Genomic DNA, 27608 nt, shown 5'->3' on the forward strand with positions numbered 1-27608 from the left:
TTGGTCCATGGTTGCACAGCTGGTTTCCTGGGTTTGAAGAAAATGAAGATTCATGACCATTTTTTAGTCTATTCTTCAGTGTGGAAATGGTCTCTTAATGTAGTAGGATGTTCCTTAATTGTCTCATAGGCTACCACCTCCCCCATCCAGCTGAAAGATTGCTAGCAGGACACTAGAGAATTACTTATTCTTAAATAAATCTGTACCTTGACTAATATTCACAAAGATGGATGTCAGATCTAGTCATCCTGTCCTCCTTCAATTTGATGTAAACTTTATAGTATCTGGCAGCTATTCTTTATAGTCTATTCTAGAAACTTGTGGCCCTTTCCTACATTCATAACAGGTGATTTTTCTCTCTCTCTCTCTTTTTTTTTTTTTGAAGGGGAGGAGATGATTCATTTCATTGGGTTTCAGGGAGAGGAGTTAAATAATTGTTCACTCACTTTAAATCATCTAAATAAAGCACTTAGTACAATACTTGGCACACAGTAAGCATTTAATAAATGGTAGCTTTATTCTTGTATGTTTGTTTATTGTCAGCTCCACTAACATGTGAGTTCCGTGAGGTCAGGGACCTTGTCTGTCTTGCTTATTGTCATGTTACCAGTTCCTAGAATAGTGCCTGACATATAGAAGATGCTTAGTGATTATTGCTGAATGAATGAATGATCAGAGAGCTTGGGTTTCTGGTTGGTGGGGAAGGTGGGGGGAGGTTGGAGAAATGGTTGTGAGAAGTGAAAGACAGGAAAGAAAAATCTGAGCCAGTGCAAATAGCTTTTACCTTCTACTACTTGTATGTCTCTTATATGCAGGCCCAGCCATTTTAGGGGGTGCTGATGGATCCCTACGGGGTCGGCTGTGTTGCTCTGGAGGAGGCCGGCCCCGTGGGGAACATGACTGTGGTAGACTCTCCTGGACAAGAGGTGCTAAACCAGCTTGATGTCAAGACCTCTTCAGAAACAACCAGTGTGGAGGCTTCCATAGAGACGTCATTACTTACCCCTTTGCCTGGATTTGAGGATTCTCTTGATGAGAGGAGGCTCCCTCCAGAACAGGAAACCCTCTCCAGACTGGAACAGCAAGGTATGTCCCTTGAGCTTTCAGCTTTTTATCTCCCCATGCTCAGCTTAAGATGAACGAGAGCAGGTTGAGCTCATAGGACCTTACAAACCTGGGTATGATGTAATCTGTTCCAAAGAGGCTTGAGCTCTGGTCCCATCTCACAGACCCATATTCTTCTCTACAGATCTTTCTTCAGAGATGTCAAAGGTCCCAAAGCCTAGGGCCTCAAAGCCTGGCCCGAAGAGAGGTGGTAGGACACGGAAAGGCCCCAAAAGGCCCCAGCAGCCTAATTCTCCATCAGCCCCTCGGGTTCCTGGTCTCTTAGATCAATCCAACCCTCTGTCCACCCCCATGCCTAAGAAACGAGGTCGAAAGTCCAAGGCAGATCTGCTACTGCTGAAGTTGTCAAAAGGCCTAGATCAGCCAGAGTCTCCACATCCAAAGAGGCCCCCTGAGGACTTTGAGACCCCTCCTGGGGAACGACCCCGCCGAAGGGCTGCCCAAGTGTAAGGATTTCGGGGCACAGCTTGGTGGAGGGGGGCTGGGTGAAGGGATGAGGGTGGGGCAGATGCTGGAGAGATGAGTGGACTGGTGAGGTATCAGGTAAGCAGGGGTGGGGTCTGGGTTCTGGGGACTTGAGCAGTCTTCTAGCTCTTACCACAGCAGTTTTATCTGTGGTTAAATTTGTCTATCTGGGAGGTTCCTTTCTGTACCTCATATCCTATCGCATTGTTCACAGTGTCCTCCAAGTCTTCATTGCTATTTTACTGCCCCGTATGTGTCAGTATATATGTGCCCCTCCATTCTTTCCCTTTGCCCTCAATGATCTTTGACTGTGGTAGAGTGAAAAGTGCTTTGGACTTGGAGTCAGAAGACCTGGGTTCAGATTCCACATATGTGATCTGAATCATCTCAGCCAAGTCACTTAACTTTCCTGGATTTCTGTTTCTTCATCTATCAAAGGGGAAGGGAAATTAATGGCCACTTCACATGGTCACTGGGAGGATCTAGTGAGATAAGAATCAGCCAAGTGTCGGGCAAAGTGGGCTCTCGGTTAAGTGTCTGTATTGCTCTGACTCTGCCCTATCCTACAGGGCACTTCTGTATCTTCAGGAACTGGCTGAAGAGCTCTCAACAGCCCTGCCTGCTCCAGTGTCCTGTCCTGAGAGCCCCAAGGTGAGCAGCCCCACCAAACCCAAGAAGAGCCAGCAGCAGGCAGCCTGTCATTATGGAGAAGAAGAGGATGACACCACACGGGATGAAGACTTCGTTCTCCAGGTTGAGGCTGAAGATGGAGAAGAAAGTGAGGCCCCAAGCGAGAGCTCGTCTGACCCCGAGCCTACAGTGCCCCGAAGCACCGCACGAGGATCCACTTCAGGGGTAACCTGAATAGACAAAGTGAATGGGGATAGCAGGATTATTAGGGGGTCAGCAGGATGCCTAGAAGGAAAGCTTAGGCCTAGTAACTAGGATGGCCAAAACAGGTAAAAGGAAAAAAGAGCAACTTCAAACACAGTTGAAATTGTAGGGGCTGCGGGTGTAACTAACCAAGATTATTTGTTCATATGTTGAGCATCTATTCTACGCTAGGAAACACAAGCATGAATAAGACAAGGTCCTGCTTTACAAAGCTCACGGTGTAATAAGTGCTGCATCAGGAGGGAGCAACATGCTTTAGGCGTATAGAGGAAGGATGATTAACTGCTTGGACTTCATGGAGAAATGATACTTGAGCTAGGTCTTGAAAGGAATAGACGTTTGCCAGCGAGGAATGTTTTCCCAGAAATTGGTTGTGGCTGCAGCATAGGGCCTGGGGTAAAGTGGTGGGGAAGATTAAACTAGAGAGGATGAAAGGACTAAAACTGATAGGAGCCAGCAAAGTGTGTGTGTGTGTGTGTATGTGTGTGTGTGTGTGTGTGTGTGTGTGTGTTTAATTATGGTAAAGTAGATAAAACAAAATTTATCATTTTAAAATGTATAATTCATTGGCATTCAGTGCATTCACAATGTAGTGTAACCATCACCACTCTGCATTTCCAAAACTTTTGTCATCCCAAACAGAAACTCTATACAACAGAGGTTTTTAGATAGAAAAATAACATGATCAGTTAAGAAAATAGATTAATATGCAGTTGACAATAAAGAAGACAGCTTCAGTTCTCCAGTTCTCCAGAGTTAGTAAGGGCCTAAATTAAGCAGTGAAGGAAAAGAAGATGGGGAGGCAGATAAAGGAGATACATAAGAGAATTAATAGCAGTTGGGAGTTGGAGTAAGAGTTTCCAGCTTTGATGGTGCTCTCATACACTGAACCTGGGCACACAGAAAGAGTGGGGGACTCAGGATGGGGGAAGGTGGGCAGGCGAGGTGATGAGTTTACTTTCTGACATGTCGAGTTGGAGGTGCTGGTAGATCAAGGGCCATCCTTCTGGAGACGTCTCTTTGCCAGTCAGATATATGGGACCCGTGGCTTCCTTCTCCAGGTGCAACATTTAAGGGAGCACCAAAACCCCCAGTAATCAAGATAAATATCTCGATGCAACATTTTAAAAATCAAAATTAATGCAACAAATCTATGGTGAAGAAAATATCAAAAATTTAAATAAAGATAGGAACCGTATAATTGATATTCCCTTTTGCCTCAGGCTCTAATATGGCTCAGCACCACACTGAGTCTAGAATTTGTAGAAAAGTTGAGACTGAGTAAAGTTTACATTTACTAAGATGCAGACTTGATAATCAGGCATTAAAATGGTGGTCAAAGCCATGAGACATAGGATGAAATTACCAGGAGTATGTGTATTGAGGGCTGAGGAGACAGAGGGACTCTGGGAAATACCGTCACTGACCAAATGGATCAGAGGAGGGAGAGCCTGCAAAGGAATATTAGAGACATGGGAGGAATAAGGAGAGACTACCCCATAGGGCAGGAGTTTCAAGAAGCAAAAGGAGTCCTCTGAATCAAGTGCCATGGAGACACGCCAAGGAAGATGAACAGAAAAGAGAGAGCAGGTTTTGCGGTTTTGATGGAGGAATAAGAGCAGAAGATGAAGAAGTCATTGTAATGGTTGAGATACAAATCTTTTAAGATGCTGATAGGTAAAAGGTTGGAGAGGAAGTAATGCCAAGAAAAGTAAAAGTTGGGAAAGCGGTCCTCTGGGGACTTTCTCCAGCTTATAAGATTCTCTCCCTTACACTTTCTTCAATTTGATCCTCAGAAGCAGAAGCCACACTGCCGGGGAGTGGCTCCCAATGGCTTACCAAATCACATCATGGCTCCTGTTTGGAAGTGCCTTCATCTCACCAAGGACCTGTGAGACTTGGGGAACGGGGGCTGAGGATGAAAGGGTGGTGGAGGAGAGCAAAGGACGATCTAGCAGTGGGGCTGTGGGAAGGGCGGGAGGCACTCACAGGGTAGAGCACCGTGAAGACATTCATAACTAAAAGGCACTGCTGCAAAGGCAAGAGCTCCTTTTTAAAAAATTTTATTGTACTTTGTTTTTTGTTTGCCTTGGGTCTTCGTTGCTGCGCAGGCTTTCTCTAGTTGTGGCGAGTGGGGGCTACTCTTCGTTGCGGTGCGCGGGCTTCTCATTGTGGTGGCTCCTCTTGTTGTGGAGCACAGGCTCTAGGCATGTGGGCTTCAGTAGTTGTGGCATGCGGGCTCATTAGTTGTGGCTCGCGGGCTCTAGAGCTTAGGCTCAGTAGTTGTGGCACATGGGCTTTGTTGCTTCGCGGCATGGGGATCTTCCCGGGCCCGGGATCGAACCCATCCCCTGCATTGGCAGGTGGATTCTTAACCACTGCGCCACCAAGGAAGTCCAAGGCAAGAGCCCTTGAGCTGTGCTGTCCAATATGGTAGCCACTAGCTGCATGAAGCCATTTAAATTTCATTTTCAATTAACTACATATAATTAAAATTCCAGTTTCTCAGTTGCACTAGCCACATTTCAAGTGCCCAGTAGCTACTTGCAGCTGGCAGCTAGTGTGTTACACAGCACAGATAATAGATTGCTCCCATCATTGGGAGCTGCTGTTGGGCAGCACTGCTTCTATTGGGCAGCGCTGCTCTAGAATTTCTCTCTTCCTTCATTCATGATGCTTCTGTTTCTCCAGCCGAGAACAGAAGCATTCATACTGGGAGTTTGCGGAATGGATTCCTTTAGCCTGGAAGTGGCAATTGTTATCTGAACTGTAAGTTGAAGAAACATCTTTGAAATCTAGGAGGGGGTGACACCACTAGAGACAGAAGGGTAACAGCGGACTCTAGATTTATAATGGGAAACCCAGGATGGATGAAACCCTTCCAAACTTAGGCTGTTCCCTTTGCCCTCCCCCAGTGAGGCAGCTCGCTACCTGCCCCAGGAGGAGAAGTCGCCACTGTTTTCTGTACAACGTGAAGGACTTCCTGAAGATGGCACACTCTACCGAATAAACAGGTGACGATTGCACCTCTTTTTCTGATGCTGGGAGACAGAAAAATGAAAAATGGATGTTGAAAGGGATGATAGATTGGCCCTGTTCTTCCCTTAATGCTGGTCCAGTTGGTCCCAAGGGTAGGAGTGCTGGCTAGATCTGGTCAGCTCCCTCAAATTTGCAGTGCTTATCGCTGCTGGCCAGACTGAGGGAGCCTAGGGAGGTTGAGGGTAAAACCAGTTTTCAAGGTCACATCTACTCCGGTAGACCTAGACTGACTGGCCCTAGAGAGAACACTGTAGTAAACCAGAATGCACAACCTGTCATCTTTGAAGGTAAGCCTAGGACTAGACAGACTTTGGGAAGGAAAGGAGGAAGATGTAAATGGTGGCTAGGACTGGTTTCACTTGTAGACTGTGACTGATGTTCTGGTGCTTGCTTAAGTCAGTTCACAGGAGCTCCCATTCTGTTTGCATTACTTTTTTCTTTTTTAAGAGCAGTTTTAGGTTCACAACAAAATTGAGAGGGTTTTTCCCATAGACTCCCTGCCCCCCACATGCACAGCCTCCCCCATTATCAACATCCCTCACCAGAGGGGCACGTTTGTTACAGTTGATGCACCTACACTGACACATCATAATAGCTCAAAGTCCATAGTTTACCTTTGGGTGCACTCTTAGTGTTGTACATTCTGTGGGTTCGGACAAATGTATAATGACATGTATCCATCAATACGGTATCATCCAGAGTATTTTCACTGCCCTAAAGGTACTCAGTTCTGCCTATTCATCCTCCACCTCCCCCACCTCTGGTTATCACTGATCATTTTACTATCTCCATAGTTTTACCTTTTCCAGAATATCTTATAGTTGGAATCATACAGTATATAGCCTTTTCAGGTGGGCTTCTTTCACTTAGTAATGTGCATTTAAGGTTCCTTCATGTCTTTTCATGGCTTGATGGCTCATTTCTTTTTAGTGTGAAATAATATTCCATTGTCTGGGTGTGTATTACAGTTTATTTATCCATTCACCTACTGAAGTCCTTACGACCTTTTATTAACTCCTTTTTTCATCCCATCTTTGACTTTTCTCTAGATTTAGCTCTATCACAGCACATCCAGAGCGCTGGGATGTGTCCTTCTTTACGGGGGGACCACTCTGGGCTCTGGACTGGTGCCCAGTGCCAGAGGGGGCATCAGCCTCGCAGTATGTGGCTCTTTTCTCCAGCCCTGACATGAATGAGACACACCCACTGAGCCAGCTTTATTCGGGCCCTGGGCTGCTCCAGCTCTGGGACCTTGGGACCTTGCAGCAAGAAAGCTGGTGAGGTGGGGCTGGGACACTGCCATTGGAGGGTGGTTGAGGAGGAGAGAAGGATGGGGCTGGGCAGGGGAAGGGGGCAAGGCTCGGATTGTGTTGAGACAAGAGGAGCGCAGGCTCTGGCAGCTCCAGGCCCCTCCTTCCCACCCACTCTGCCCACATGCTTTCTCTCCTCAGTCCTGGCAACAGAGCCCACTTTGTCTATGGGATTGCTTGTGACCACGGCTGCATCTGGGACCTCAAGTTCTGCCCCAGTGGAGCGTGGGAACTTCCAGGCACCCCTCGGAAGGTACCTCCCAGTTGATTGTGGGATGGCCCTAGGACTCAGAGCCAGGACCAAGGGGCCCTGGGTCTTCCCACAGTTGGAGGGAGGGAGGTTAGAGAGTGGTGGGTGGAGTTTTTCCAGCAGCTCCATATCACATTTCCAGGGACCTGAACCTGAAAAGTTTTCTGAGAGGTGCCTGAAGGCAGCAAGCCTCAGTGCAGATCTGGTCTCACCCTCTAGGCTCCTCTCTTGCCCCGGTTGGGTCTCCTGGCTCTTGCCTGCTCAGACGGGAAGGTGCTGCTGTTCAGTCTGCCCCATCCCGAGGCCCTGCTGGCTCAGCAGCCCCTAGGTGAGTAGCAGAGCAAGGAGAATGGGGCTGCTGGAGTTGTGGCCAGAGCTTAGCAGGGCCTGTCTGTCTCCCCTGAAACTCCTCCAGGCCCAGTCTCTCCAGTACAAAGCCTTACCGAGTCATTCCTCCCATTCTGACTTCACACGTGTTGTTCTTGACCTCTCTCTTTGGCAGCCTGCATGCAGTCCTCTCTTCTGCAGTCTTGTAACTGCCCTCTTTCAGCACATTACCTTTTATCTGCCCCCCGTCCTTGCTCTCCTGTGCTCTCAGGTCTTCCCCCTCTTGGTACCACAGTTAATTGGCTGTGTAAAGAGCGGCTGAAGGCTGAGGCTTGCGCCTGGGGCTTGTCTCCCCCGCTGTATTCCTCTTCCTCCCCAGATCCTGTCCTCTACCTCTCCTGCCCTCACCACCACACATACACGTAAACACACTCTTTGTTGTGAAGAGAGGGAGAGAATATAGAGTTCTCCCTCTATATTCACCTTTGTGAAGGTGAACATGAAGAGGAAGGGGCAGGAAATGCAGCTCCTATTTGGTTGAATTTATTTGATTTTCAACAGCACTGAGTAAGTAAAGAAGAGGACACCTAGGTTTGAACCCTGAGAAATCCCCTGTTCGGTGGTCTGGTGGTGGGAGTGGGCTGAGGAGGGAGTGGGAGGTGAGGAAGTGAAGACAGAAATGTATAGACAATTCTTTAGGAAGTTTGGCTGTGAAGGGGATCATATAAATGACGGCGGTGGCTGGAGGTGAAAAAGGGGTAAAGGGGTACTTTCCTGGTAGTCCAGCGGTTAAGACTCCGTGCTTCCAATGCAGGGGCGTGGGTTCAATCCCTGGTCAGGGAACTGAGATCCCACATGCCGCGTGGCGCGGCCAAAAAAAAAAAAAAAGAATAATGGGTAAAGGAAGGCTTTGGTTTGTTCGTTTGATTTAGATAGAAGACAAGAGTGCATGTTTACATGTGCGTATGAGAGTGACCCAATAGGGAGAGAGAAAGTGGACAGGGCAGGAGAAGGGGAGGGTAGCCAGATGAGCCACGCTCTGGAAAAGGAGGGGATGAGAAGAGAGCCGAGTGGAGGGGTTAGCCATTCTGATAGGAGGAAGGGCACTATCATATAGAACAGGAGGAAAGGAGAATCTGGGGGCAGATAGAGGCAGGTTCATACATTTGATGGTGGAGAGAGAAGAGTGTGAGGGAAGGGCATGGTTGAAAGGGCTGGGGGTGCTGGTCTAAGAGCAAGGCCTAATTAGGACCTCAGTCCTCTGGATGCAGAGTGTCAGTTACTGCTCTTCTTCCCTCACAGATGCAGTGAAGCCTGCCATCTATAAGGTGAGTGAGGAACCTGCTACCTTAGCCAAGGCTCCATCTTCTTGAGCCTCCCTTACTGATTCCACAGCAAGTCTCCTTCCACCTGAAAAATCCCCCACCTCCTGCTGGATTAAACGAGGATTGGAGCCTTTGTTCCAAACAGTAGTTATCCCTAACCCTAGCCTTGTCTCTCCTGTCCCTGCAGGTCCAATGTGTGGCAACCCTGCAGGTGGGGTCTATGCAAGCATCAGACCCCTCTGAGTGTGGTCAGTGCCTTAGCCTGGCTTGGATACCCACCCGGCCCCACCACCACCTGGCTGCTGGATATTATAATGGTGAAAAGCAAAGCAGAACTTAAGGAGTTACCGCTCTTTAAACTTTTATATATGCTTGTTTTTCTGTTGTTGTTTCCTTTTTGATTCAGTGTTCGACATTATATACTTATAACTATTCATGAAGTGTAAAAAAATACAAAGAAGAGGAAAAAAGTCACTAGAATTTTTCTACTCAGAAAGAAATAATTGAGTAGATAAACATCATTTCATGCTGCTCTCTATGCATGTACAAAGATAAAAAGATTAGATGGAGAGATAAAGAATTCTGTAAAAATGGGATCATACTCTAGATACTATTTTAAATTAAAAGGTATTAAGTTTAAGTATACTTTAACTTTATGGAAGGAAAAGGCAAGTGAAACTGAAAAAATCGCTAAGCTCCCAATAAATGTTCCTTCACCACAGAGAGATTAGTTCCATAAAGATACTTTTAAGATTAAAAAGGAAAAAAGTAAAAAATTATAAATAACATTAAGTAATTGGCGTTATTAGGTTGTTATTGTTTTTAAATGACAGTTTCACTTTTAGACATACCAGTAGACTTTCTGCTAGGGTGATAAGGAAATTAGCACTCTTACACTGCTTCCTGTCATCCTTCTCACAATCTCCTAATTGTGTTTCTTTCGGTGGTCTTGTTCTTACACTGTCAAGGTATGTGATACTCAGTGCTGTTTTGCTATCTTAATTCCCAATTACTTAATCTTAACTCTATATTGAAAATGATTGCCTGTCTCCACCAGTCCTTTCATCTCGGTCTCCCCCTCCATTGCTGAATTACTTGTATTGCTTAGCTGTAATTCACTGTCAAGTTTTTTCAAAAAGGCTCATAGATGCTACATTTCCTGAGTTTATGTATAAAAGGGGTTTTAGCTTCACATGCTTCCCCCAACTTTTTTTTAAAATTAATTAATTTATTTATTTATTGGCTGCATTGGGTCTTCATTGCTGTGCACGGGCTTTCTCTAGTTGCGGCGAGCGGGGGCTACTCTGTTGCGGTGTGCGGGCTTCTCATTGCGGTGGCTTCTCTTATTGTGGAGCACGGGCTCTAGGCATGTAGGCTCAGTAGTTGTGGCTCACGGGCTCTAGAGCGCAGGCTCAGTAGTTGTGGCGCATGGGCTTCGTTGCTCCGCGGCATGTGGGATCTTCCCAGACCAGGGCTCGAACCCGTGTCCCCTGCATTGGCAGGCAGATTCTTTTTTTTTTTTTCTTTTCTGCGGTACACGGGCCTCTCACTGTTGTGGCCTCTCCCGTTGCGGAGCACAGGCTCCAGACGCACAGGCTCAGCGGCCATGGCTCACAGGCCTAGCTGCTCCGCGGCATGTGGGATCTTCCCGGACCGGGGCACGAACCTGTGTCCCCTGCATCGGCAGGCGGACTCTCAACCACTGCGCCACCAGGGAAGCCCGGCAGGCAGATTCTTAACCACTGCGCCACCAGGGAAGTCCTGGTTCCCCCCACTTTTGTTTATTAAGTTCTTATTCTTTAATTTGTCTTTCACTTTTATCAAAGTTATACTTTTGATTACTTTGTCCTCTGCCAGCCTGGTCAGGGGTCAGCTTGTTTTGGATCAGCTGAGTTAGTTTCTATTTGTCCATTTGTTTTCTATTCCTCTACATTTTGTTGCTTTTGGCTCCTTGCCTGTTCTCTTTGCCTTAGAGCAGAGTTGGCAAACATTTCTCTTAAGGTTCAGGTAGTGAGTATTTTATGCTTTGTGGGTTGTTTGGCCATTGTTAGAACTATCCAACTCTGCCATTATAAAGTGAAAGCAGACCTTAGGTAAGCAAATGGGTGTGGTTGTGTTCCAGTCAAACTTATTTACCAAAGTAGGCAGCAAGCTGTATTTGGCCCATCGGCTGTAGTTTGGCAACCCTTGTCCTGGAAGGTTTATGCTTTTTTTTTAAATCCCTTTATTTTTGTTTAGTAGCGAGTAGAGGACACTGGGTTCATTCAACCTTTCAACTGCAGATCTCAGACTAAGCTGTTACTTTCTGCTGATGAGAATTGGAACTAAAAGTATCAGGTTGAGTCTTTAAACTGTGGAGGGAATGTTGACTTAGCTAATCATGATCTCTGTAGCCTTTCATAAGGCATCAGGTCTGAGAGTAGAAGACATAGATCCTAGGAGCTAGAGAAAGGAATTAGAACAAGAAGGGAGAACCTGGCTCTAATACCTATGCATTCTGTCCCCACCTCAGGCATGGTGGTTTTCTGGAACCTTCCCACGAACTCGCCTCTGCAGCGGATACGGCTCTCTGATGGCTCCTTGAAGCTCTACCCCTTCCAGTGTTTCCTAGCCCACGACCAGGCTGTGCGTACCCTTCAATGGTGCAAAGCTAACAGGTATAGAATAGGAGAGTTGTGGAGGTGGGAGGTGAAGACTGGGACAGGCGGACTCTTCCAGGCTTGTTCAGATTTGATCCTCTCCCTCTTCTCCCGTCTTTCCACAGTCATTTCCTAGTCTCTGCAGGGAGCGACCGGAAAATCAAATTCTGGGACCTTCGACGACCTTATGAACCAATAAACTCTATCAAGCGCTTCTTGAGTACAGAGCTGGCCTGGCTGCTCCCTTACAATGGTGTCACTGTGGCTCAGGACAACTGCTATGCCTCGTACGGCAGGATGGAGAGAGGAGGAGCTCTGGGGACAGGCCCTAAGGGTTGGGGTGCACTGTGCCAGATGGTTGTGGGGAGAGGAGGGTTGAGGGTTGTTTCACTGAGAGAGTTTGAATTATGGGGGAAGAAATGAGTCTACTCTTAGAAGAAGGAAGGTTTTCTTTTCTCTTTCTCTTACAGTTATGGACTCTGTGGAATTCATTATATTGATGCTGGTTACCTTGGTTTCAAAGCCTACTTCACTGCTCCTCGAAAAGGCACTGTCTGGGTGAGCCCCTCTCTTCCAAACCTTCATCACACAGGAAAACATTCCTTTACTCACCTAGTGGTGGTCAGAAAGAGGCAGTAGTGGTTTTTTTGGTTGGTTGGTTGGTTTTGTTTTGTTTTAATATTTTTTAATTTGTTTAATTCTTTTTGGCTGCATAGGGTCTTAGTCGCGACACACAGGATCTTCACTGAGGCACGCGGGATCTTTTTTGTTGCGACGCGTGGGCTTCTCTCTAGTTGTGGCGTGCGGGTTTTCTCTTCTCTAGTTGTGCGCAGGCTCCAGGGCACATGGGCTCTGTAGTTTGTGGCACATGAGCTCTAGTTGAGGTGCGCGAGCTCAGTAGTTGTGGCGCACGTTGGCTTAGTTGCCCCGCGCCATGTGGGATCTTAGTTCCCTGACCAGAGATCGAACCCGCGTTCCCTGCATTGGAAGGCGGATTCTTTACCACTGGACCACTGGGGAAGTCCCAGAGGCATTAGTTTTGGATAAAAGGAGAAGATAGGTGTGTGGTAATTGTATCTTCAGGGATATGGGTTATGATAAACTCATATTTGTTTGTGCGAATGTCTCTCCCCCCTCAGACTGTGAAGTTGTTACCAGTTCACAGAACTGAATAAATATGAGTGAATGAATGAATGAAAAATCTCTCTCTCTTCCTATTAGAGTCTTTCAGGATCCGACTGGCTCGGGACAATAGCTGCAGGAGATATATCTGGGGAGCTTATTGCAGCTATATTGCCTGATATGGCACTGAACCCAATAAACGTCAAACGACCTGTAGAGCGAAGATTCGTACGTATATGAATATTTAATAGCAGCACCATCTGTTGGGTCCTAATCCACATGACCTCTCAAATTAGTGCTACCAATTAGCAGCAGAGTACAAATTAGTACTAGGTCTCCCAGCCCTGATATTCTCCCTGGAAGCCTTAGAATAGGGGTGTACATAATCTCCCCTACCCTCGTGCATCTGAACATATGTTTAAATATACTACTTACAGTCTTTCCTGCTCCAAACCAATTTTCTCTTTTACTTTTATTCAGTCTTCAGTATTATAGAACCTAATCTAACATTCTTCTTTCTAGCCTATATATAAAGCAGATCTGATGCCATATCAAGACAGTCCTGAAGGTCAGGACCACTCTTCTGCTTCATCCGGGGCCCCCAACCCTCCCAAGGCTCGAACTTACGCCGAAACCGTCAACCATCACTACTTGCTCTTTCAAGACACAGATTTGGTAAATTGAGGCCAGGAGAATGGGTGTGGCATTAGAAAAAGTAAAAAACTTGAGTCCTTGTATAGTAGGGAATCCTAAGGAGTTCCAGCAGAAAGATGCAAAACTAAGAAGCTGCTCGCTTTCTCTCTCCTATTACACCCTCCTCCCCAGAGTTCATTCCACGGCCTGCCCCACAGAGAACCAATGCTGCGCATGCAGGAGGGAGAGGGGCAGACGCGGCTCTGCCTGGACCGGCTGCAGCTGGAAGCTATTCACAAGGTAGGAACCTTATCTCTCATCTCTGCCATCCTTCATCTCATTTCCTCCCAACTCTGGGCCTGTGAGCAATGAAATGGGAGATGAAAAGGTAATGGAGACGGTGAAGGGGGGGAAACAGCTCCGGCACTCTCATCCTCCAGAGCATGATAGACGTACCTCATTCATCGTCTTCTCATTCCTACCTCTCACCCCATCGTGGTCCTCCTATCCTTTCAGATTGTGGCGCTTTTTTTTTTTTTTTTTTTTTTGCTCTTACAGCTAAGACTCACCCTAAAGCAACAACTGTGAGCATCTCTTTTGTTTTCTATTCTCTTCACAGGTACGTTTCAGCCCAAACCTGGACTCCTACGGATGGCTGGTCTCTGGGGGGCAGTCAGGGCTGGTTCGGATCCATTTCGTCCGTGCACTCACCTGTCCACTGGGCCACCGTATGCAGCTTGAAAGCCGAGCCCACTTCAATGCTATGTTCCAGCCGGCCTCCCCCACTAAAGGGCCTGGCTTCCCTCCAACCAGCCATCGCCTTCTGCCTGGTCCCTAGTCGTGGTCCCCACAGAACACTCAGGATGAAGTCTGCCGAGAACAATTGGCCCCGTGCACACAGCCATAGGAACTGGGGCTTTCCTGGACAGTGATGCTGCCAGGCCTGGACCTTTAGACCTGCCTCCCCAGGACTCTTTAGATCCCTCTCTTTCCACAGACTTCTGTCATCACAGCCCCCCGCGGGCAAGGGGCTTCTCCCTCCACAAACTCTCAAGTCTCCTCAGCATAAAACTATGACTCACGAGCAACACTCAGGCCTGACCTAGGCTTGGGAGTCAAATTGCTCATATTGAGCATATTGTGAAGTGGGTAAAACTAAGTAAAGGTACTGGGTGTTTTTGAGACCACATGTGAGTGGGTGTTTGGAGAACTGGAAAGGGTATCGGCATGAAGGCTCCTGTCTGACTATATTCCAGGATCCAGTATTACTGCCTTCCTAACTTCCTCTTTAGAGTACCCAACACACAGGCCCACAAGGGGGTGATGGTAATTCATTGCACTGAAGCTGCTTATAGTACTTTCTTAACTGAGGAACACACCACAGACACCCTGCCAACAGAACAGTGGCTGAGATCTTACTTGCTCCTGCTTATGAAATGTTCCCAATCACTGGTCATCTGACCCTTCTTGAGCACTCCTAGACAGTCATTTTTTAAAAATCTTCCTTTATATCAAGTCAAACAGTATACCTCTATAAATTTTACCATGGGTGTTAGGAAATCTAGTCACTCTTCCCTATGATTGCCCTTTTAAGTATTTAAAAATAGCTATCATGTGTTTCCCAAGTCTTTTCTTCTCTAGATTAAATATCTTCAGTTACTTTAACCATTCTTTTACACGTCATGATTTTTGATCCTTCATTATACTGTCACATTGTTGACTTATTAAACATATTTAGCTACTTTATTTCAACCCTATAGGAGGTATTTCAAACCCAAGCACAGTGCTGTATTATAGCTCATCTTGTTAGAATCCTCATGTGGGATGTTGCAGACTCACAGTGACTGCAATATTGCCTCTTAAGCAAGGATAGACCCCACAAGGAGAAATAAGCAAACCATAGTCTTGGAATGTATAAGAGTACAACCTGAGGTTTGGGGCAGGGAGTAGTCAGATGACTTCAGGAAATAGAGGAAAACACATAGCCAGCTCCTATTTAAGGGAGTGGAGATTAGTTCAGTGCCTACCTGGAAAAGAACACTTTGACACTATAGCCTGATTGGCCAAATATGTGGGAACAGCTTTCTGCCTCTTCAGTGTAGGGAGTTTAGCATTATGTGAGAAAATCTCCTTTAAGAGGAAAGGAATCAAGTAGTTCAGTTCCTTCCCTGTACAGAAGAGGAAACATTTGGAGGCAACCCAGACTATTAGCAGCTGAGAGACCACAACTCACGTCAATGCAAAGCAGCCAAGTATGCACCATCCTATTGTGCCAGCTCAGGTTATGCCAGTTTTCTTTTTGAGAGGACTGGTGGGGAAGTGCTTTCCATTGCAGAGGAGCTTTGTTCATTCTACACAACAGCCCTTTGACACTGCCTCAGGAAATCCCACTTTCAGTGGTAGAAAAGATGGGGCCTGGGGACCCATGTCATTGAGGCTGTAGGTTGGTGTTGGCAGCCCTGCTCCTGCTGCTGGGTCTCTGCCCTAATCTCATCCTCCAAAAGAAAAGCAGGAAAATGCTTTCAGCCCTTGCTCTTTCTCTGCCATAAGCCCTTTTTGCCCCAGGCCATTCCCCTTCCAAACTTTCCTCCTGATATATACTTTATACTGTCCATAGGTTCCCGTACTTTTCTTCCTTTGTGCCTTTGCTCACACTATTCCCTCCTCCTGGAGTGTCCTTTTCCACCATCTCCACCTAAGTCCTGTTCATTGTTCAAGGCCCCGGCTCAAATTCCACCTCCACCAAGGGGCTTCCCGGATTTCTCCAGTAAAAATTATTCTCCCATGTGCTCCCAAGAGAAAAGGAAGGAAAAGAGGTTAAATGAGAGTTTATTAGGCACTTGATCTATTTCAAGTACTTTAGCATATGTTACTTAATTTAACCATATGAGGTTGGTATTGCCCCATTTTACTTGACAAAGATAAGATTCTGAGAGGTTAAGCAGTCTGAATAAGGTCACATAACTACTGAGTGGTGGTAGACAGTCTGACTTCAGAATACAACTTTCCAACTTAGCACATTTGGTCTCCTACTACTAGTGTAAATTCACTCCTCTAGCTTGGTGTTTTGCATATAGAAAGCTTTAGTTAAATGTTTGTGACATCGAATTCTCTTGCCTCCTTACTGTGTTTCTCCAGTTATCTGTTACAGGATTCTCCCTGCCTTAATCATATAGGAATTGAGTTAATTGGGGCTGGAGCTAGCCAGGTAAAGACCCTGAAGGAGTCAGATATGGTTGCCTCCTGAAGTGTGAGCTCCCTAGGGATGATTAAACAAAGGCTGTCAGCCTTGTGAATGTTTCCACTACCCTAGAAAGGATGTTGCAGTATATTCACAAAATTTTAGAATGTTAGAGCTGGAAAGGGATTAGGAAATCACCTCATCTACTGGTTTCCTAACAGTTTTAGTTGTGGGCCCTTGTTTAAATGTGGCTTTTTCTAGAAGTATACATGTATTTTATAAAAGCTTAGGTGAAGAAGAACCTGTGATACCCCTTCCCCAAACATCTATAAAGCCCTAAAACTGAGGAGCCCAGTTTGAAAAACAAAGAGTCCAACCCCCTAATTTCACAGATGAGGAAATTCAAGTCTACTGATGACCAAGGCTGCAAACCCGCTAGTTATGAAACCAGTATCTAAACTAGAGGTTCTGTAATCCGAATGATTGCCATGGAGCAGTCATCTTTACGCAGCATTTCTAAAGGCTACTGTGCACAAAGTATTGAACTAGTTGCTATGAGGACGACAAATACGAACAAGACCCAGTTCCACCCATTCAGGAGCTCACAGTTGAGGCTAGTGAAGAACTTACTTTTTTTTTTTTTTTAAAGTAACACACACGCACACATTTAACTATGGCTAATAGTTTCCAAACTTTGATTCCTGAGACCGAGAACGACGTCTGGACCTTGGCCAGTTCCGGGACGCGGGAACAGTGAGAGTCTATCCAGGTTAAGAGGCCCGTGCAGCGGGGAGAGAAGGGGCAGAAGCAGACAGAGGTCGGGCCCAGGTGGGCGGGCGGGCCCCGCACCAAGACTCAGCGCAGACCCAGCTGAGCCCTTCTCCACGGTACTAGTGGCTGAATCCACTCCCATTCCGGCCCTGGAGGCAGGGGAAAGCCTAGCGCTCAGCCGAGCGGAAGGGACGGGATTTGGGGCGGAAGTCCCTCCGCCGCTCGGGTCACGTGGGAGGGGCTGAGCTCGCGCGCTGGTTAGTAGCGAGAGTTCCGCGGTCACCGGCTCACAGCGCGGCGATCACGTAGCGGCAGCAGTGTGTGTGATCGTTCCAGGCCCAGGGAGTCAGAGGCCGTTTTTCTGGGGTGGAGTTGGGCTCAGGAAGGATGCGGGCTGGTTCCAACTGAGAGTCTGAATCTGGGGACCGACCAGGCTCTGGGTGAAAGCCAGAGCAAACCTGTCCTCTTGTGTGTCTCGGTCGGGACAGAGGCCCCCAGATAGACCTGCTTCAGGGCTGGGGGTGGGGTGGCGGGTGGCGGCCACCGGTATTGCATAGCCGCCCACAGCCTTCCTCTCTTCCCCGATTGCCTAAGGCGATCCCTGTGACAGGAAGCTGTCCAGGAAGCCTCTGCCCATTTAGAAGCGGGAGGGGGAGAGGGAGTGGGCGCAAGGGAAGGACAAAAGTCTCTTTAAGTGTGGAGGGGGCAGTGGGGGTGACCCCCCCCTCTCCTCTCGCCTTGACAGAAAGCATGGCACTTTGGCGGGCATACCAGCGGGCTCTGACTGCTCACCCGTGGAAAGTACAGGTCCTGACAGCTGGTAAGTGTCCCAGTGGGACCTAGTGGTACCAGCGCAGGCTGATCTGGGAGGCAGAAGCTCGCTGCACCCCCGCCCTCATTTTTTGCTTTTATTCAGACCCCTTGAAGGATTGGCTCTCACCCCAGTCTGTTTTGGAGGGAGGGTCCCCAAGGCTGTTCTTAAGGAAAGGGGTATGCATAGATGACCTGGCTATAAAGTAGGATCTGAAAGTCCTCACAAACCTGAGGAGTCATCCCCTTAGGAAAAGAAAGGCATTGCCCCGAGGAGGCCTTAACTTAGAAAATGAACAATAACAAAGGCTCCTTTAACATTTCACAGTGTGCAAAACACTTTCAGCACACATTATCTGATAGAGTCCCCACAAAGGTGGGGACACAAAGTGGGCTAAGATTACTTGGGTCCACATTAGATCACACACCTAATAAGTGCTGGAATCAGACTCTTACCCCAGTTTATTTTTCTTAGTATTGTTCTTATTGTGAAATATATCTTAATACACAAAAAAATGATTACGATAATGTATGTACCATTGAAATAAAAGTAAACTGAATACTCCTGTATCAGTACCCAGCTTTGAGACCCCTTGAATGCCTGACCCTAATTCATACACCCTAAGAAATAACCACTTTCCTGAATTTTGTTTATATCATTCTTTTGCTTTTCTTATAGTTTACTATCTATGGATGTATCCTCAAACGATATACTAATCAAGGATTTATTTTTACTCTAAATCCAGTGATTGAGTAGCGACCTCACAAAGGTAACCCAGTGACTTACCTGTATTTGTTATCATCTCATTTTGCAGATTAGCTAATATGAGAGGAGATGGCACAGAGATAAATTTTACAGGGGGAAGGATTGGAAGGCCTGTGACTATTGGGGCAGTGCGAAGGTGACCGGTTAATATAAGGTCTTGCCTGTGCTTAGTGGAAGGGAACAGGATTCTAATGAGGACCACGGGCTTCTGAGAGGAAGACTGTTAAAAAGGGGTGGGGGGGGATGCTACTGGAAGCCAGGACACAACAGAAGTCCTGTTACTGGAATAGCCCCACATCAGCACTAGGAACTTCATTGAGTGACTGGCCAAGGAGTCTTTTGCTCCTCCCTGGGCCCCTCTCCAGCCTCCTGTGCCCAGCTATCCCCCATCCTGTCCTCAGAGTGTCCGTCAGCCTGCATGACTCACCTGGCTGTGTGTGTGGTGACTCATGCTGTACTGGGTGGCTGTGAAGGGAACCGACACGCTGGGCCCTTTGCCCAGCCTCACATTCCCTCAGGGACCCGAACTCCCCTCCCCTCGTGGCCATCAAGAATAGGGAAGGAAGGATAGTCCTTGTGTTTCCTTACCCAAGGGATCTGCAGCTGACGGAGGCAGGAGCTAGAGCTCCAAGGGGTCCAAGTGCAGGTACGTAGCTGAACTGGGGTGATGGTCTGTCAGTGCTAGAGCCCTGTGGCTCCACACCCCGAGTCTTCCTGAGGCTGTACCAGTATCTCAGCCCTGGAGCAACCTCTAGGGAGCACTTTTCTCAGACTTTCCCAGACCTTTCAGACTTTTCCTTCCCTGCTGCTCAGTGTACTCGAATGAAACTACAAATAAAGGGGGGAAGTGGATTTAGCTCACTGAGCTGTCTTTAGATCCCAGCACAGTAGTTCCTAAGGTCCCATGGCATAGCTCATCACAATGGAAAACAGAATAGAGATTTCAGACTTGGAGTTAGAAGACCAAGGTTTGAATCTCAGAGCCATAGCACTTAGGAGCTGTGTGAATCAGGACAAGAAAATAAACCTCTTTGAGCCTCAGTTTCCTCGTTTAGAATTTGAGTTTAGTTATATGACCTCACAGAGTCAGTGTAGGGATTATCTCTGAAAAGGCTTTAGAAATCAGAAAATGCTCAAGAAACTTAAAGGCTCCAGGGGTTGGCCCTTTATATGAGTGTTGGCAACCCAAGAACAACAAGCTCTTATTTTTATAGTGGTGTTTGGGTTGGGTTTGTTCCACTTGCCGTAAATTTGGAACATGGACAACCATCTAGCCTCGGTTCTCCAAAAAGTAGAGTCTGAAGCTTCTTTGCAGGTACTTTGTTAGGAAGTAATCCCATGGTGGGGAGAGAGGGAAGAGGGACAGCCAATAGAAGAATGCGTTATCAAATGGACACTGCTTAGGGCACATGGCTGCTCAGTCCCTTAAAACTGACTGAGAAGCTCTTTGAAATGCCTCTTAGGACTTTATGGGTGAATAGTCTTTTCTGGAGAAAAGGAGAAACCTTTACCCACCGGCTCCATCTCACGTTGGTCAAAGGTTTGCCATATGGGATGTTGATGTCCGTGCTCTGTGCTCTACCAGGTTGCACAGGCATCATCCCCAGGTAAAGCATCAGTAGCTCAGACCCAGGTAAGGCATAGGCCTGAGACAAGGACCCATCAGCTGAACTGCAGTGGTGGCTGGAGTAAGAGATAAGTGAATCAAAAAGATCTGATATGGTTCAAAAGAAGTGTCTGGTACACCCATTGTGGGCCAAGCCAGAGTCAGGAACAGGGCACCCTGGGCAAAGGTCTGCTGTGTGTTCTGCAGAGTCTGAGTCAGCCTTCTCCCATCCGTTCTTGAGGGCCCTTCCAGTCTCCAGGGGGCCCTGTTCTATCCATCTTAGGCCACTCTGGTCCTGCTGTGGAAGCAGCTGAACTTCTGCAGACACTGGTTTCCCTGCAGTCTGAATGTGAGAGCTCAACAGGCATTAGAGACCATCCAGTCCAGCCCCTGATACTACAGAGAAGGAAACTGAGGCACGAGGGAGGAGTGATATGCATGAGGTTTCATGGTCAGTGGTGGAGCTGGCATTAGAACCTGGGGCACTTCCCAATGCACTGCCCTGCGACTGAGACACCTGCGACCTCAGAATGCTGAGTATAGTTCCAGCTGGTCTGGGCTTCGGTACCTGACAAGCTGCAGAGCCCTGCATTTTGTCTTACTTTCTAGCAGTGGCAAGGGTTCAGGCCAGGAGTGGGGAGAGCCCTCCGACAGATCCCAGAGGAGGCGCTCCCCTGTCACTGCTGGGCGTCAGCTCCCTCCACGCTCTGCCAGACCAAGCCCCTACCCCAGGCAGCTATTTAATTATTGGAGACTTCTGGAGAGGAATGAGACAGCACCCTGGCCCCCTGCCAGCAGCTACACCTGCCGACCCAGGCCTCCCATAGTCAAGGACAGTTTCCTGCTCCTCATTCCAACTCCTTGCCCCTCAGTTTTCTCATCTTCCATTAATACTTTGGTTTCTTGCATCTAAGACTCGACACACAAAAGCCAGGAGAGGAACAAAATAGGGGAAGTAGAGAACTTACCCCCACCCGTGCCTAGGATGAGGGCACGGAAGTTGGGGCTTTTCCACTAGCGGGCAGAAGGTGATCCCAAATAGATCTGTGCTCAGATGCAGGCGCTCCCCAACCCCTACCCCCCGCCCCACTCTGCTGAATCTGGTGGCGAGTGACGGCATCAGAACTGGCACCTACCCAGGGGCATGATGTCACACCCACGCCAGCGTCTGCCCGCTGGGCTCTGCGCCCAGCCTGGCATTGGGGCATCACTGCCCGGCAGCCCCTTGTCCTGCCCCATCGGGGCTCAGGCATTATGTCTCGGCAGGCCTCTAGTCCCAACGCCCTGGAAACAAGTCCAAGGAAAGGGGAGCCAGAGCACTGGAGGGTCCAGGCCAACCAAATACGTCCAAGAGGACTCCCAGAGCCTAGGGTGGTTGGGGTCTGTTTGGGCTCTGGGTTGGGGAAGGTGGGATGAGGAATCTGGATGTCAGCCCTTCCTGCTCAAACAATCACTCTGACCAAAAAAGGCCTTGCTCTGTGCTTAGACCAAAGCCTTAGAGCTCCCTGGAGCTGCTGCAGGCCCACAGGGCCTGATGATCTGTGTTCCTCCAGAGGAGGAACTGGGCACGGTTCTGTCTGAAATGGACAGAACTGGCAGGGCTACGGGCTACACACCCCCTACCCACTCCTGCTGCTTGGTTGTCTCTCAGGCCTGATGGGCATGGTTTGGGGGCCTGGAATCCATCTTTCTCAAAGGCTGCAGGCTTCCAGGACTGTGGGACTACACGTCAGGGACTTTGGTTTTCACCCCTGCTCTGCCTTTAGCTTGTTGTGTGACTGTTGGTAAGCCATGAAGAGTGAAAACACCCCTCTCTTTGTGACCGTTTCCTTCCCAAGAATATTGCTGCTTGCCCTCCCCACAAGGTGACAGGGAACAGAGGTGGTCACATTCTGGGGAGTAAAAGACAGAGAGGAAGTGCGTTAGTCCAGGAAGTGTCTTTGATGTGCGGGCCTTTGGGCCTTGTTTGGGCAGGAACCCCCGTGAGTAGCAGCCCCAGGAGCCTCTTGGTGCCCACTGGCCCCTGAGCCCAGGTCTCAGCCTCTGCTGGGGATTCCCTGGCCTCCTGTACCCCCTTGAGAGAAGGCCTGCTTTCAGGCTCCACTCCTTACCAAGTCACCTCATCTCTCAAAGACATTCAATGGAGGTGTGACCTCTACCTTGCAGACCTTTTGTGAGGATTAAATGTATGAGGGCCCTTTTGTACACTGTAAACATCTTGCCAATTGTCGAACTGTTAGTCCCTTCATTTAAGCAGTGACTGTCTTTCTGTTCCCCCTTCCCCAGGCCTCGTCAGGGTCACTCTTCCCTTATGCACGGCCACAGCAGCTCCCTCCCCTCCCTGGCACGCAGCTGGTGACCCCAAGTTGTCAGGGAGAGGGGATAGGGTGTTAGTGCCAATTGCGGAGGGGAGCGAGCCTTCTGCCCACTGCTCCTCACACCTTGAGCCTGGGTGCATCCTTTGGGCTCCACTTGGCGTCCTCTGTGCCCTTGCCAGGGCAGTCTTGTTGTCTGGGTGGTACCTCGGACGTTTCTCCCAGTTGATTTTCTGAGCACCTGCCAGGCTCGGTATGGCGGAGGCTCAGAGAACAAAGACGTCTGGGATTCTGTCCTCGCCCTCCGGGAGGCCGTGTCTAGCCACGTTCTGGGAAGGGCCTCCACCACTTTGGGGGTTTCAGGGAGAGGAGAGGCAGGGCTCCCTTGGTGGGCGTGCTGGGGGTCCCAGCAGCTGAGGCCAGCAGCCTAGGTCACCTGTGGGTGCCCCAGGCCGACCCCAGCTCTCAGCCTTACTCAGCTGCCTCTGACGAGGCTGCACAGGGGCAGGGCTGTGCAGGGGTGCGGGCGAAGAGCAATGAGTGTGCAGCCAGCACGGACGTCAGAGCCAGCTCCGGGCCAAGATGAGGATGTGTTTGCCCAGTGCTAATTGAGGGCACAGGGACAGTGGTGGCTATGGGGCTGGAGGGGACTCTCATTACTCACCGTGATGGACAGGCAAGCTGAAGGTCATATGGTCACTCCCAAGTGGCCCTAGTAGAAGTGTGTGTTTGCTAGAAACCATCACACCACCATCACTGACGGGGGCTCTGTAAACAGTGATGGTTTCTTTTTTTTTTGACTGCGTTGGGTCTTCGTTGCTGCACGCGGGCTTTCTCTAGTTGCGGCGAGCAGGGGCTACTCTTCGGTGTGCGGGCTTCTCATCGCAGTGGCTTCTCTTATTGTGGAGCACGGGCTCTAGGCACACGGGCTTCAGTAGTTGCGGCTCGCAGGCTCTAGAGCGCAGGCTCAGTAGTTGTGGCGCTTGGGCTTAGTTGCTCCGCGGCATGTGGGATCTTCCCGGACCAGGGCTTGAACCCGTGTCCCCTGCATTAGTAGGCGGATTCTTAACCACTGTGCCACCAGGGAAGCCCAAACAGTGATGGTTTCTGTCTTGGTTTCTGGGTGTGGGTGTCCTACTAGTGCTGCTTGGAGCTGGGTGTCTGTGCAAGTGAGGGAGGGGAAGCGGGTGCAAAGACCTGGGGAGAAATGGCCTTAATACCTGTTGGCAGCTCAGTCTGAGGCTGTGAATGGGAAGTCTGGGTGTACCTGACTGCTGGGAGGTGACAGGATCCTTCCTTGCAGGGACTCTTACCAGCTCAGCCAGTCATCCTCCTGCCTGGGACCATTTGAACACTTATGTTTTAGAGTTATTCTTGCTGTTTTCCACAAACAGAGACCCCAAAACCAAGGTGAAGGACATTGGCCAGGGCCTTGCCTTCGGCTCGGGGGAAAAACAACCCCAGGATTCCTTAGCGTTCTGCACATGATCTATTCATGGTAAGGCGTCCTGGAAAGAACACTGTCTAGGAAATCAAGCCACCTGGTCCTTGGCCTTGGCTCTACCACTTACTGGTTATGTGAGGTCCCGGACCTTCGTTTCCATCCATAACTCTAGAGTAAGGGGTTTGCACGAAAACGTCTGGAAGGCCTTTCCAATTCCGGCAGTCAGTGCATCTCAGCCCCTGGCACCTCAGATTCTCCTTCCCCTACCTGCGGTTTCTGAGTCCAACTTTCCTTCACTGCTCAGTGCAGTGTTCTTGGGCCCTGGCCTGCTCAAGGCTGCTCATCCCAGTTTCTAACAGGACACATATGAAATATCACCATCCTTGGGGAGGTGTTACCATCCTTGAAGCAGCAGGAAAGGACCGGCCTTTTGCCCCAGAATGAAACCCCTGGCCTCAGAGTGCCAGAGCCTCATTCAGTGAGCAGACTTACCCCCCTCCTTGGGATGGCAGCTTGTCCCTGGGAGATGTCCTGACAACACCTGTGTACCCTGCACAGGGTCTCTGATGGGCCTGGGTGATGTTATCTCACAGCAGCTGGTGGAGAGGCGAGGTCTGCAGGCACACAAGACTGGCCGGACCCTGACCATGGTCTCCCTGGGCTGTGGCTTTGTGGTAAGTTCTGCCCACAGCAGGGCTGCCGGTGGATTGGACAGTGGTTTCAGTTCCCTGTCATCCTTTAGTTTCCCTTGGACCCTCTCACATCTAAGCCAGCCTTGAGTGTCTGCTCCCCCTGGGGTTTGGTTTCTGATGTTCGGGGGCGGAGCTTTGTGACGTAAAGGCCTCATGCTCCCCTCTGCACCCCTGCTCCCCTCTTTGGGGGTTACTTTCAGGGCCCTGTAGTAGGAGGCTGGTACAAGGTTCTGGACCGGCTCATCCCTGGCACCACCAAGGTAGATGCACTAAAGAAGATGCTGTTGGATCAGGTGAGCACAAGGAAAAGGGAGTTGGGGAGGGTGGGCTGTGTCGAGGGAGGGCAGGGGTTTAGGTGCTCACAGTGCTTTAATTTCTCTTCCCTAGGGGGGTTTTGCCCCATGTTTTCTGGGCTGTTTCCTCTCACTGGTAGGGACACTCAATGGACTGTCAGCCCAGGACAATTGGGCCAAACTCCAGCAGGTGAGCTGGGCAGGTGTGGGGATGATTTCTGGATGGCAGGCTGGCAGGCCCAGGGGAATGAGGCAGGCTTCATGGGGACGGGAAGGGTGGAGGTGCAGGCAGAGCCCCAGCTCTGGAGGAGAGGAGCCGAGGGGCAGTGGTGCAGGGATGTCTCCTCTGAACAGAAGTCTCTGTGTGATACTCAGATCGGGAGGTCTGAGCTGCCTGGAAATGCAAATGTTCACTTGTTCCTTCTCTTGTCTCCTCAGGATTATCCTGATGCTCTCATCACCAACTACTATGTAAGAGCTGACACCTCAGCTGCCTCTTCTTCTTTCTTGAGTCCAGAAGTGCCAGGGACTGGGGGTCCTCCTGACACAGAAATCCCTCAGTTGGGATTACTCTGTCATTCCCACATGGGCACCATACTCAGGGAAGCACTCACCCAGTTGTGCAACGTATCCTTGTCTGTAGAAGCCGGAGTCAGACCAGGCAAGGCAGGGAGTCTGGGGTCAGGTGATGGAGGCAGCCCACCAACCTTTACCTTCTCTCTGTTGTAGCTCTGGCCTGCTGTGCAGTTAGCCAACTTCTACCTGGTCCCTCTTCATTACAGGTATGACAGATCCCCACCCCACCTTTCAAGGAAGATGCACATTATGAACGGTTAGAGACAAAGTGATTCTCATTTTAACCTTGAACTACCTTAGACCCCCCCAGAACACTCTGCCCTGGTCAGAGCTCCTCAGACTCCTGAGCATTTTATTACAGAACATCCCAGAGTGTCTGCCTGCTGACTTCTTTCATCTTCCTAGGGAGGATCTTGCTCCGCAGTCCTTGTCTCCATCCCACCTGGGCTCTCTACCTTTGATGGCATGTCTGCAGGGTCAGGGCTACAGCCTAGGTTAGGCAGAAAGGTAGACCAAAGAGACAAGTAGGAACGTGGTCAGGTTAGTCCACTGCAAAATATTATTTTATCCTAGGTAATAAAGGTAGTTGCTGAAATCTCAGTAAAAAAAATATAGTGGAACCAAGATGAGTGGTTAAAATTATTGGAGGTGTGGGGGCTTTGGGAACAGGGAAAAACATGAAACTCTTCAGAGGGGACAGGTTCAAAATGGACATGAGTAGCATAGCTAAAAGGAGTGTAGACTTACGAACTAAAGGAAACTGTAGGGGCCTTGCAGTGCTCTTTGAAACTAGAGCAAGGTATATTCAAAATAAAGAGAAGGAGGTGCTACTTTATATGGCAGGCAGCACATTTTTTGGAAGATGAGATCTCAGCTGTACAAGATGGACAGATGTGTATTTAGAAGGAACCTGGACAGGAGTACGAATAATGGAGCCATGCGTGGCGAGATGGTGGCTGAGAGGGGGTTAACTTTGGGGCTTTTGTCCAGGAGACAGAGCTCTGGGCTGGCACCAGAACCCGAGCTGGTTTTCCTCTCATCTGAGCCACACATCCCTCCGTGGGGGCTGAAGGAAGGAGAGCTAAATCTGGGCATTCTTGGAAATAATCCCTCTTATCCCACTGTCCTTTCCCATCTCTCCCCGCTTGCTTGTCCTTGTTCTGCTGCTTCTTCACGGTGCCATCCCTGTTCCTTAGGTTGGCTGTCGTCCAGTGTGTTGCCGTTATCTGGAACTCCTACCTGTCCTGGAAGGCACATCGGCTCTAAGTCTGCCTCACTCCATCATTCCAAGCTTGCAGTGATGCAGCTTGACCCTGGAAGGGTCAAACCACCTCCTCAAAGTGGGCACATTGGTTTTCACAGGCTTTGGTGGCTGGTCAGAACTTAATGGGGTTAGCACTCTGAAGTGGCCTGTTTCCCTCTAAAATGTAACCTGACTCCTACTGAAATCACTAAAACCTTTATAATGGCCTTATACCCACCACATAGTGGGCACTCCATAAATACTTGTTGAACCATATGATTTTGTCACCTTCAGTTGACACTCATATCCCGGCAAGTACCACTCATCCCCACTCTTCATAGACACACCTGTTTTTCTAACCCTTCCCAGCCCTAGTCTAGCTCCAATTTTGGGGGAGCCCCTCAAGCTCTTTATATGGTGCCTCCATAAATATATTTCTAAATAGGTAATCTGGAACTTGCAGAGGCAATGAGTAAGACCCAGCAGAAACCAACTGGGGATTCCCGTTTTCTAGAGTTTGGAAAGAACCTGGAGACGACTTAAGCCCAATCTTTTACAGATGAGGACACTGAGGTCCACAGAAGTGAGGTGACCTGTCCACACCATGAGTTACGGGCAGAGTAGAAACTTGAACCCATGTGCTATAGTTTGAATGTTTGTATACTCCCCAATTTATATGATGAAAACCTAATGCCCAAGGTGATGGTATTAGGAGGTGGGGCCTTTGGGAAGTGATTAGGCCATGAGGGCAGAGGGCTCATGGGATCAGTACACTTACAAAA

At 48.9% G+C, this 27608-nt stretch overlaps 2 protein-coding genes across 5 annotated transcripts; both read left to right on the forward strand.

Moving 5' to 3' along the window:
* Positions 1-809: 809 nt before the first annotated feature.
* Positions 810-14769, forward strand: GTF3C2 (general transcription factor IIIC subunit 2; the record flags this gene model as incomplete). Of its 4 annotated transcripts, XM_079720867.1 has the most annotated exons (18): positions 810-1086; positions 1250-1571; positions 2160-2445; positions 4281-4375; positions 5176-5253; positions 5400-5498; positions 6573-6800; positions 6975-7086; positions 7303-7411; positions 8713-8738; positions 8923-9052; positions 11248-11392; positions 11500-11661; positions 11845-11932; positions 12596-12724; positions 13019-13171; positions 13322-13429; positions 13749-14769. In XM_079720867.1, the coding sequence occupies 18 exons, from the start codon at positions 840-842 to the stop codon at positions 13965-13967; spliced, it is 2736 nt and encodes a 911-aa protein (XP_079576993.1). In that variant the 3' UTR covers positions 13968-14769. The 4 variants fall into 4 exon arrangements, with proteins under 4 accessions (XP_079576993.1, XP_079576996.1, XP_079576994.1 ...); XM_079720870.1 differs by lacking the exon at positions 6573-6800 and having other exon boundaries at positions 840-1086; XM_079720868.1 differs by lacking the exon at positions 5176-5253 and having other exon boundaries at positions 840-1086.
* A 3062-nt stretch (positions 14770-17831) lies between these two features.
* On the forward strand, positions 17832-26849 carry MPV17 (mitochondrial inner membrane protein MPV17; the record flags this gene model as incomplete). Its single annotated transcript, XM_079720935.1, has 7 exons — positions 17832-17901; positions 24581-24696; positions 24915-25007; positions 25102-25197; positions 25446-25478; positions 25737-25789; positions 26780-26849. 7 exons carry the CDS (start codon positions 17832-17834, stop codon positions 26847-26849), a joined length of 531 nt encoding a protein of 176 aa, XP_079577061.1.
* Between the last annotated feature and the right edge of the window lie 759 nt (positions 26850-27608).

The sequence above is a fragment of the Hyperoodon ampullatus genome (assembly GCF_949752795.1).
Source record: "Hyperoodon ampullatus genome assembly, chromosome: 15".
Classification (NCBI taxonomy): Eukaryota; Metazoa; Chordata; class Mammalia; order Artiodactyla; family Ziphiidae; genus Hyperoodon; species Hyperoodon ampullatus.